We start from the raw sequence: 11,875 nt of genomic DNA on the forward strand, positions 1-11,875 counted from the left end.
TTTTGCAATTAAAGATATTGCAAATTGTACTTTTTCCATGCCATTCATAAAAGATTGAATATTAATCCATTCTGACATTCCCTGGTACACACAGCTGTATGACACCATTTCATCATGATTACAGGGTACCCAAATATGGTTGTTGGACATTATTGTAACTTTCTAACAAGGCAATCATGTGATGAAAATTGATTACATGCAGCACACTCTGATTACACATTGTAGTAATAGGCTAGGTATTACACTTGTGGATATCAAATTTCACATTTATGCAGTTTAGCCCAACCAAAGACTTCACAGAATCTCGAGCCACAATTCAAAATTTAGATGTCTGATTTTAATCTATATTGATTTCTAAGTATATGGCTGTGTAGTACATCATTTACAAAATTGGTTTTTGTTGACTGTTGGAAAATTATCCCCCTTCGTAGGCAAGGGAGACAATTTCAACAAAATGTTTTCATAATCATACATGAGAGTGTTTATTCATGATTGCTTATCCAGGTGATTGATGCAGGTCTTACATAATACAATATGTATTACCTGTAATTTAAATAATGTCTTTAGCAAGCCTGTTTGACTTTGTTGACCTGTAAGGGATTTTTAATTACAGACCTGGGTACAAGTGGAAAGGTGAAGCATGTAGTCCTGGTGATCTTCAAAGGAATCACCCTCCTCATCCTTCTTTATCTCTTTATCTGTTCACTGGGCTTCCTCAGCTCAGCATTCAGGCTTCTCGGAGGCAAGACTGCCGGTATGTATGCTAGTAACATTTCATATACATGTGGAATACAAATGTCCAATACTTGTGTAACATTTGCTTAAAAAGCTTTCTTATTATGAAAACTTGAAATGTAAAGATGATGTCATAAGTCTCCGATATTTTATTTATTGTTGATAAAACCATAAAAGTGTAGCAATTAACTTAATTGAATTTAATTGCCAAAAACAATTGGCAATTGTGGTTCCACAATAGAAAATTTTAAGTATTTCCAGAAATTCTGTGAGTCCCATGAAAATTTTATGAGAACAGGATTTGGGGACTTGCACATAGATTGATCACTGATATAGATGTAAACTAAGTCAAAGAGAAAATATACATGTAATATACAGCTTGTGCTTAATAATACTGATGACTTTCTCTCTATTTCAGGTACTGTATTTAAGGAATCGGAGTTGCTGCAAAACCCTGTGACTGGTTTGATGATTGGCATATTGGCCACAGTTCTAGTACAGAGTTCAAGCACATCTAGCTCCATTGTTGTTACCATGGTAGCTTCCGGAAGTAAGTCTGGCACTTGCTTAACTTACATATGTTGCTATGAAAAAATCACTGAATGAGATTTGGTCAACTTAAATTGAAATGTTTTTTTTACCAAATTTACACTCAAAGCAGCAGTTCTGTGACATGTTATATTTAAAGTGAATGTTCAGTTAATATTGCAAATTCATGAAATTGTTTACAAAATCTTTTACATTTATACTGTGACATGAAAGAAGAACAAAAAAATTTGCGATTTTTTTCACCCTTAGATTTGTACAAATTTCAGTTTTGGAGGTTAGGCCTGCCATTCCTATCATTATGGGGGCCAACATTGGAACAAGTGTTACCAACACCATAGTATCAATGGCCCAGTCTGGCGATCGAGAGACATTCAAACGTGCGTTTGCCGGGGCAACTGTACACGACATGTTCAACTGGCTCAGTGTTGTAGTATTGCTGCCACTGGAAGTATTGACTGGTAGGTCACTTTAAGGGACTGCAAAAATATTTCTGAATTTTAGAAGCTTATTGTATCATATTGTATGTACGGTATATATTAATTCAATAACTGTTTGAGAAACAAAACTATAATAAATGTCCTCTGCAGTGGTGCATGGAAAGGTGTATGATTAAATGTTTGAGTTTGACCTTTATGTATTTGAAATTACAGGTTACCTGGAAAAATTAACATTTCTGATAGTAAGTCAGTGTGAACTGTCCTCAAGCAGTATAGGAAACCAGCAGCTTCTCAAGGTCATCACCAAACCCTTCACCTCTAAGGTCATACAGGTACATTAAATTTCACATGTTCCAGTCTTATACCCAGATTCAGTATAGCTATTAGTCATTATAAAATTCAATATTGATGACAAAATATGTTTTTCTATTCAATGTGACAAAAATATGTATCTGATAAATACATATAAATAAATTACATAAAATGTTACAAAATATGTATTTCTATACAATGTAACAAAAATATGTATTTAAATAAAATGTTACAAAAAATGTATTTCTATACAATGTACCAAGTCAAAATGGCAAACTACATGTGTACCTGGTAGGTAGGTACAATACGTTTACACCATCGACCACAGAGATTTTCCTTGGATCATAAGAACATGATGGGGTTTCTTGGCCATGTTATTGGTTTCCAAGACATATGTATATACAGCACAGAAATTTAATGTATACACAAATATTGTATTAATCAGTGTTCTATTAGTAACACACATTATAGTATTGTCATTCTTTTACACTTTACAGATCAACAAAAAATTGATTGCTAAAATTGCAGCTGGAGAGAAGGGACATGAAAATGAAAGTCTTCTCAAGGTAAAAAAACAGCTTTTCAAAATAGTAACTACATGTACCTTTAAAAGTTGTGATTTAAAAAAAACAATAAAATGGATTTTATTGCGATTTGCTGAAAAGAAATTTGTCTTGTTGTAGGTGTACTGCCACTACAATGAAACTGTCGTCACTACCAATGGTTCTGATGGGAATTTAACCCAGACTATTCTAAGAATACCAACGGAGAAATGTAAGTACCTGCATTGATTTTATAGGAATGTCAAATACACTAGCAAAAGAAATGTTTGAAATGGAAAAAAAATGTTTGGAAATATTATGGACATATGAGAAGATCACAATGCTGAATTCTTAATGTATTTTATGTAAATCACAAAGAAAAAAAACAGATGGTTTCCATGTAGTAAGTTTGATGTGCACTTGTTTCATGCTACTATCAAAACTGATCAGGAATATATCAGATTAATGTAAATATAAATGAAAGTAAATTAGGTAGAAAACAAAGTCCTGAAGGCAAACCTGATCATAAGATCTGATGTTCGAGGAAGTCAGTGTATGTGTGTAAGATAATTTCAGCATCAATGAATAATAAAATAAATAGAAAATTAAGTAATATACGTAATTTACCAAGTTAAGCATCTGAGAATAGGAAACTACAAAAGGTAAACTACATTTTAGTAATTAAAAAGAATAGCATATTGAATTCAAACAATTCATCTTTTCAATCATAGTCATTCAAAATTATTTATGATGGGTAAATAACTAGGGTTTTTTCAAAATAAAACCTTTTTTATTCCTCCAGGTGAGTCACTGTTCAGCATACTTGACCTTGGTGACACAGCAACTGGATTAATAATGTTGATAGCATCCATAGTTATGCTGTGTGCTTGTCTAATCTTCACCGTCAAACTTCTCAACTCCATGATGCATGGCTCAATTGCCAAGGCCATCAAGAAGACTGTAAATTCCGAGTTTCCAGGTCCTTGTCGTCATCTGACTGGCTTTGTGGCGATAATTGTTGGAGCTGTCATGACAGTTCTAGTTCAGAGCTCATCCATCTTCACATCAACCCTCACTCCTCTTGTTGGAATGGGACTCATAGAAATAGAAAGAATGTACCCGTTGACTTTGGGATCAAATATTGGAACAACTATGACTGGTTTATTGGCAGCATTTGCAGCATCAGGCGGTAAGGCAGAAGTTGCATTTCAAATTGCTTTCTGTCACCTGTTCTTTAATATCAGTGGTATTATCTTGTTTTACCCAATCCCTGCATTGCGAAAACTGCCAATCAAGGGGGCTAAATTCTTAGGTGCTACTACAGCGAAATACCGCTGGTTTGCTGTTCTCTACCTTATTCTGATGTTTTTAATGTTGCCAATGTCAGTCTTTCTGCTAAGCTTGGCTGGTAAGATCACTTATATCTGTGTCTCCAGCTTTGTTGGTATTATCATATTTTTAATAGTGACTTTGAATATTATACAAAAAAAGTGGCCACATATTTTACCAAAATGTTTCCAAACTTGGGAATTCCTGCCAGAATTCATGAGGTCTCTGGCACCACTTGATAGTATAATCACCAAAGTACTGTATGCATTTAGTGGGAAATGCTCTTGTACATGTAGTTGTGACTTGTTCAAACCTAAAACATTTGTGGACAGTAGCTCACTAAGTTCCACTGCCAGTTCTACAGCAGAACTGCTTCATACTACTAAAGATCAACTCAAAGAGCCATCTCAGACATTCTCTTCAGATCAATGTGTTGTTGACATGTTCCGCAATGTTCCAGGAGAGTCTTCGCAAAGTCTTCTTCCTAGTATAATCCAAAGGGAAACTATTATATGATAGCTTTTAATTAGTTTGATCCAAGTATTGCTGGTAAGATTAATCTAGTCATCCAATAGCCTACAGGTAGAAGGTCTGGTACACTTCAGTAAAGGCTGGTACACCTCAGTAAAGGCCTGAAGGTCTGGTACACTTCAGTAAAGGCCTGAATGTCGGGTACACTTCATTAAAGACCTGAAGGTCTGGTACACTTCAGTAAAGGCTTGAAGGTCTGGTACACCTCAGTAAAGGCCTGGAGGTCTGGTACACATCAGTAAAGGCTGGTATACCTCAGTAAAGGCCTGAGGTCTGGTACACTTCAGTAAAGGCTTGAAGGTCTGGTACACCTCAGTAAAGGCCTGGAGGTCTGGTACACCTCAGTAAAGGCCTGGAGGTCTGGTACACTTCAGTAAAGGCTTGAAGGTCTGGTACACTTCAGTAAAGGCCTGGAGGTCTGGTACACTTCAGTAAAGGCTTGAAGGTCTGGTACACTTCAGTAAAGGCCTGCTGTATCTAGCTTATCATAGCTTATCATAGTATACAATCATCTTTGAGGTTGCCAAGTTTTCACATTGGTAATAACCTAGCTTCTGGGCTGTTAGCCAAGTTGTCATCCCTTGTAAACCTTCAGAAGCCCAAACCAATAAGATACACAATATTGTAAATACATAAATATTTATTGATTTGATATTTGTTGTCCTTATTTATAAGGCAATTTATTTTACAGGTAACATTCCTATGTACAATGCATTTTTGTAAAGGCAACTCTGATTTTTTCCCATCTTAGTTTAAGAATCTGATTTTTTCCCCTCTTAGTTTAAGAATCTCAAAAGTTTTTGTCTTCCAAGTTGAAATTCAGGTAGATTGAGACTTTCAATAAATAATGTTGTTTTACATATAACAGATTATTTGCTGATTTTATGAGATTTTGTATATCTGCATTTTTATGCTGTTTTATAGTCTCATTTTTAGCTTGTGAATACAGGGACAATGATGTTTTGTGAAATTTTTGTAACAGTATATAACATTATCAATGCTGTTTTGTACTTAGCAATATTTTGCTTCACTTTATTATTTAATAAAAACAATAAAATTTACAACCTGAGTTTGTAATGTTTGATCTGAAAGTTCACATTAGAATGGTAAATTTTCCTGGACCAGATTTGAACATGATTTTGGGTGTGAAACTATTTTAACAGAAGACTGATTCCAGGAGTCTAGTGTCTTTAGATTGGTGTATGGGAAGTGAAGTGAATTCTTAATTATCTTCATAAGTATGACATACATATTACTTGTCTTTGTAAATTATATTAAGTTATTGTGTAAAAGCGCCTCCTAATCTATATTGTTACACTTATGAGACCTTTTATATTTTTGAAATTTGCCTTCTTGAGACACTTCAGGCCCTTAACATCACTGATGAGCCCAAGAAAGAGGAAATGGCTACTCCAGTAAAATTGATCGAATTTTGCCCAAATTCGTCTGAAGCATTCTTGGATGAAAGGTAATACATTTTATGTAAATGTGGAGTCTCAACTCCCAGGGGCAGGCTTGATAGGTGAAACGGGGGAAATTCTTTAAAATCCACCTTCTTTGAAGGAATGCTAGGATTCTGTACCCATTTAGCCTGGAGTATCTTTGGTGGACAGGGATTAAATATGTGTCTTAACTTAACTTCCTGTGGCGGAATGGGAGGGGCTAAAAAGGAAATGAAGAAAATTGTTTATAATCCTTCTTCTATGGTAATGCATTTATTTTGTCCATATTTGGTCTAAAACAAAGATGGTTGAAAGGAACCCAAATTTGTGTAAACCAGGAGTCTTAATGCCTCCTCGGGGGCCAGTGGTGTTCATTATTCTGAAGCATTCTTGGGTAAATGAAACTCCAGTTTTTTCATAAGCAGTGGATCTGACCTTCAAGTGACAAAATGGTTGACTGAATAACTGAATCACCCAGGTGAGTGATGCAGACCCCTTGGGCCTCTTGTTATTTCTTTCAGTGGTTCATATTTTTTTGCAGCCGCAGCAAAAGCCTGAAGCAATAAAGATGTCCTTTTCACAAGTAGTCCTGAAACAAACAATTTCATTTTTAAGGTACATATATTTGATTTTGCAAACTAATTCTTTCCTTGAAAATATCAACCTTTACAGTTCTGCCTTGTGGGACAGCTTTTAACAACACATGGCTTGATACATGGGGCCTTACCAAGGGCTTCAGTGTAGGCTGTAATAGGCACCAGCTTGGGACAAAAATATCTTTTAATTTTTTTTTGTTTTTGTTGGTAGATCTATCAATTACAATTGTCAGTCAGTCAACTTTTCATCACACAAAGACAAGACATTGTAACCTGTATTACCAAGGGAGTTAACCTCCACAATTCATACAAAAATTGGAAACTTATATCTCACAAAGCATTATGGAAAGTTTTCAATAAATTAATAAATATTGATCAAACAGGTTTCATGTATGTTACTCTCAAATGATTATGAAAAAGCATTTCATCAACATCCAACATGGATGTCGTAAAGTCAACCCGATTGCTTCATATATTTTAATTCTCTACTTTGAAGTACTTCTTGCAAAACTGATGAGAAATGAAAATATTAATGGGATCCAAGTGGAAAATGTAGCTATTTTGAATTTACAGTATGCTGTTGATACTATTTTAGAGCTAGATGGTTCTCAAATAACTTGGGAGTCTTTTATTGAATTAAATAATTTTTCAAAGATCTTGACTTAACACCAATACTGACAAGACAAATGCTGTATGGTTTGGTAGTAAAAGGTATAGCAAAGAACCTTTTTTATCAGAATTAAACTTACAGTGGGGAAAAAAAGGTTTACTTTTTTAGGAGTTGACTTTTCTGTTGACTGAAATCCCTCATTTGAATTATGATAAAAAAAACTCAATTTTTTAATTAATGCATAGAAAAAGTGGAATTTGACTCCTATTGGCAAAATAAATGTAATAAAATCTTTGTTGATATCACAGCTCAACTATTTGTTTATTACTTTACCAAACCCTTCAGAGAGATATAAATAAATTGAATTATCTTATCAGATGGCAAATGGATTGTGCTCCTAGATACCATGATAGACCAGAAGAAGTTGCAAAACTGTGGTAATGCTTTTTTTGTCATTTACGTGGCTCCTACTTTTCAAATAAATTCTGGAGAGATGTGTTTCATAGTTAGGGAATAAATGTACAAATCATCACTTTTTATGAGGCATTTAATCAATCATGATTCTATTTTGAAAACTTGTACAAAAATGATATACAAGTTGATAATAAATCATTTTTTTACCAACACTGGATTAATGAAAGTATATTTACACTGAATGACATGGTTAAAGATACTGTAAATCTCACTTTTTATTTACTACAAGAATTTCTTGATCTATATAGATTTAATACAAACTTCAATACCAAGAAATTGAAAAAAAGAGGGTCGTGGTTCTCAAAAGTTCTGGACAAGCAAACCACAGAATTGGGTGGTCTAACAAATATGATAATTCCAAATTTTAAACATTCCTAGAAAGTATCAGAAACTCATAAATGGTGGTTTTGTTCATGAAAAACAGTCATGCAATCACATTACAAAATGCCTACTGTGATTTAAAGTAAGTTTACGACAGCACATGGTGCACGACAATAGACATAAAGTAATAAGTTAAAAGCCTGCTTTTTGAAGCTATGACAACTGTAAAAAGATAATAACCACATGCATAATGCAAGGACAAAATGATGACAAGTGAAGTGTCACTAGCCAACAAGGAAAGGTCTGGAAAGATTTTTAATATTTTTCAATGAATGGACATAACTCAATAAGTAAGGGTCAGAATCAAAAATGATACTCGGATGCACAACCCCATGGGATAATGTGTAAGATTTCCTACTTATGCCAAATAGGAGTTGTTCAGTGAAAGATTTATAGTATTTTTGAACGAAGGAGAATCATCCACATGCATAGGCTGGCATGAACAAATTGATGACAAGTTATATGTGTAAAAGGAAGGAGTTCTAAAGACAAGTTCTAGTGGACTTTCTGTTGTTATTTCTCAAGAGGAACTAGTTGAATGGATCTTCTGAGACTCTCCTTGGATCATAGTTGCATGTACAATGAGTCTCAAGACTGACTGAATAAAAGTATAAACAGTATAATGGGGCAGTGCAGTCTCTACTGTATCTGAAAAATATTACAGAAAGGTAAATAAATCAAATTAAAGTAAATAAATTGTTACGAATACTCTATATGTTCTAGTTTGACATACATATGCCATGGAGAGTAACATAACAAAAGAAAATATGACAAGTTGTTGGTATACAGAAAACAATGTTAGATGGGAAACTGAATTGACAGATACCCATAAAAAGACAAAACAAAATATCCCAAAACTTTATCAATTTAATAAATAAGAACTCATCAGTACACAAATTTCAACATTTGCTAGTACAATATCTACTGATCACAGGAACCAGGCTAAATAAAATGTACTCACAACTAGAATTTCAGTGAGTATAACCAAGAAAGTGCTGTGAGGCTTTAGTCTGGTATAAAAACATACTGTCCATTACATCACATGAATGGTTAAAAGGAGTCCACACACTCTAAAGTGTCACCTTTGAATTCTTAATCACTTCTTCTTATGTTAACATTTTGGCAGATTCAGTCCGACTAGATTGGCACTTTCTTCCGTACTTCTGTCTCCTTTACCACCATATAACTTGATCAATTCCTTTGAAATAGAAACAATCAAAAGCAATAATCTCACATAATGTGTGTCATGTTTTAATTAAATGTTTAATTACATTCAAAACTATATATTTAGATTTGTATGCTGCTTCCTAAAACAACAGTACTAGACAGTCAATGTAATAATGTGACTAGAATTATATAAACTGGTCGCACTGTATTGTGACATCACAATCCCCCTGCTGACCGTTACATGTTATCAGTACTGGATGAATTCACGTCATCATATAGAATGAAATTTTTTAGCTCAATACAACCAGATGCATCAAATGGTTATCATTGGTATTTCAAAGACATTAGGTATCTGTCCATGTACCAGATTTCTGAATTATGTGTTAATGTAGACACAAATAAGTGCTAATTTGAAACAGCTTATACTAGACCAGAACAGAAAAATCATCTATTGTTTGTGGGTATTGTTTTATAGCAAACAGGACTTTTAAGCTTGTCACCACCATCTTGATATGGCATTGGTAACACACAAATGTCCTTGCTTCCAACTGATGAGAAATATGGAACTCCTGTGTTACTGACTTGGACTAGGTGTATGAGTCCTAATACAGTCAGGACATATTTTTGATACAATTAAACACTTAGCTCAGTAAGTGTCAAATTTGCAGTTTTTCATTACCTCATGTTTTCTTGTACTCTGCAACATACATCTGTAAGCATCTGCTACATACTGGACTTCATTTTCAGCTCTACACAAAAGTTTTCCTGTTGCCCTGAACTTCTTAAATTCTCTTGTCATGTAATTAAAGGCAGGTACATCATCAAGTTTTACCTGAAACAAAATCCATGTGCTACAAGAACTATGTGTAATTACATCTCTGGCTTGTCCTGCATTTTTTTCAGCTTTCTTCAGAAGAACACTAAAATCTGTTCTTTTTCCTCCAAAATATATTTTCTAAGTAAATTTCAATCAATAGCATGTAAGTATCATATATATTTGTTGTCATGTCATAAAGTTAAAATTGTAGAACATAAAACGAAATTCTAAAAATACTTTCAAACTTGTGTGATATTTTACAGTTATATGACTATGAAACAAATATGAAGCCAATGGATCAAGCTATAAAGATTTGTGCTCTTTTCTTAAAAGTTTTTGGCTCCAAAATACACACAAAAATAAGTAAATAAATAAATAATTTAAATTGATGTAATGCATCTGTTGGGTTTAGAAGTTTGTACTTCAATGTTTTATGTTGCACTGGAAGAGCTCATGTACTTGAATGGTTTTCCTTTTTGTTAAATTCTGTTAAAATTTAAAATTAAAATCCAAATAACACTACCACTGGTATGACACAGCTCAAATATGTCCCAATACCTATTTAGCAGGCAGTTGCAATTACTTGTTACACATGAGTGCGAAATTTAATGAAGTGACCAGTCACATGGTAACACTTTGATGTAAACATGCACTAAGATGTAAACAGATACCAAGGTACTTTTCATATGATCCCATTTTTGGTGATACCTTTCTAAAGTATTCTTCTTTAACTTAACACAATGTAACATTCCTTACAAACTTAAGCAAACTTGTTTAAATAAAAGAGGCTTATAGGGCCTGTAACAATCACCTAGCTTTACTAGGCTGAAACTCAGTTTCATATGTATGTGTGTTAAACATAAACAAGAGAATTATTCAAATATGTAGGACTAATTGATAAAAAATATTCATCCAAAGGACAATTGAACGGTAATAGCATATAAACTCAATGACCTGAAGGATTTTGAGAGCTGAATTTCCTGTACTTTTTCAAACCAAATGTCTATTACATGTTCTGATAGGCAATATGGGAAAAGTGATGACAGTATTATAGCATACACATTAAATGTTCTAGGAGTGCAAAGTGCAAAAGTGATCACAACCATGTATTTCTTGGTATACAAGTTATGGATCTTCTCAAATAGAGTCTTTCATATAACTGCATATAGATGTGTCACATTCTGACTCCCTTTCAAAATAAAGAAAATATGAAAAGAAAAGAAAATTTTTACTGTCATACATCTTTATGTAATCTATATACCATTTACAACAGTTGGTTTCATTCTAAAACAATTCAAATCTATATGAATGAATGTATGTGTGAAATATGTAGGCACGTCTTATTAGCTAAAAATAAACTTACTGTCATCAAATTAACATTTTGATGTCATGTGACCTAATTCCACTTTTGAAATATGCATATCCACTAGCTAAGCTAAGGGAGGTGACCCAAGATTTAGTGGTTGCCGCTATCAGTGATACTAATAACAGCTTGGCACCACTCAGTACAGTCCAGTACCATCCTAAACAGCACAGTTCTCTTCAGTCAGGTAATAATGGGCAGTACCAGGCTGATATTAGTATCATTAGTATACCAGCTCGATCGGTTGAGCGTCAGATTAGAACGCTAGAGGTCCCGAGTTTGAATCCAAGCGGATGCATTCAGATAAATAATGATTTCTGTTACATTTGTAACCGTGGTAAAATACTATCCGCAATATACCACTCGGTTATAGAGAACTTCTCTTTAGCTCGATTGGTTGAGCGTCAGACTGGTAAGCCATGGGTCCCAAGTTCGATTCTTAGCGGAGGCATTGAAATAAATACTGACCTCTGTCACACATTTAAATACGGTTACAATACACATGTCCATACCTTTGGGTGTATAAGCCGAAATTCCCTTGAAAGCTCACGGAATATTCGCCTCGAGGACAAGGAGAGCGCCATGTTTAT

At 34.1% G+C, this 11,875-nt stretch overlaps 2 protein-coding genes across 2 annotated transcripts; one reads left to right on the plus strand and one right to left on the minus strand.

Moving 5' to 3' along the window:
- The first annotated feature begins 699 nt into the window (after positions 1-699).
- LOC132548227 (sodium-dependent phosphate transport protein 2A-like) lies at positions 700-4,503 on the plus strand. Its single transcript, XM_060212062.1, has 7 exons — positions 700-754; positions 1,154-1,285; positions 1,551-1,742; positions 1,935-2,053; positions 2,531-2,599; positions 2,717-2,807; positions 3,378-4,503. Exons 2-7 carry the CDS (start codon positions 1,204-1,206, stop codon positions 4,418-4,420), a joined length of 1,596 nt encoding a protein of 531 aa, XP_060068045.1. The 5' UTR covers positions 700-754; positions 1,154-1,203; the 3' UTR covers positions 4,421-4,503.
- A 4,284-nt stretch (positions 4,504-8,787) lies between these two features.
- LOC132548243 (protein FMC1 homolog) lies at positions 8,788-11,873 on the minus strand. The gene is made up of 3 exons (XM_060212086.1): positions 11,798-11,873; positions 9,785-9,937; positions 8,788-9,136 (listed from the first exon to the last, which is right to left on the minus strand). The coding sequence occupies exons 1-3, from the start codon at positions 11,867-11,869 to the stop codon at positions 9,050-9,052; spliced, it is 312 nt and encodes a 103-aa protein (XP_060068069.1). The 5' UTR covers positions 11,870-11,873; the 3' UTR covers positions 8,788-9,049.
- Between the last annotated feature and the right edge of the window lie 2 nt (positions 11,874-11,875).

This window comes from Ylistrum balloti, unplaced genomic scaffold (genome assembly GCF_031769215.1).
Source record: "Ylistrum balloti isolate Yb309-2 unplaced genomic scaffold, AGI_CSIRO_Ybal_v1 Utg370006, whole genome shotgun sequence".
NCBI classification, from domain to species: domain Eukaryota; kingdom Metazoa; phylum Mollusca; class Bivalvia; order Pectinida; family Pectinidae; genus Ylistrum; species Ylistrum balloti.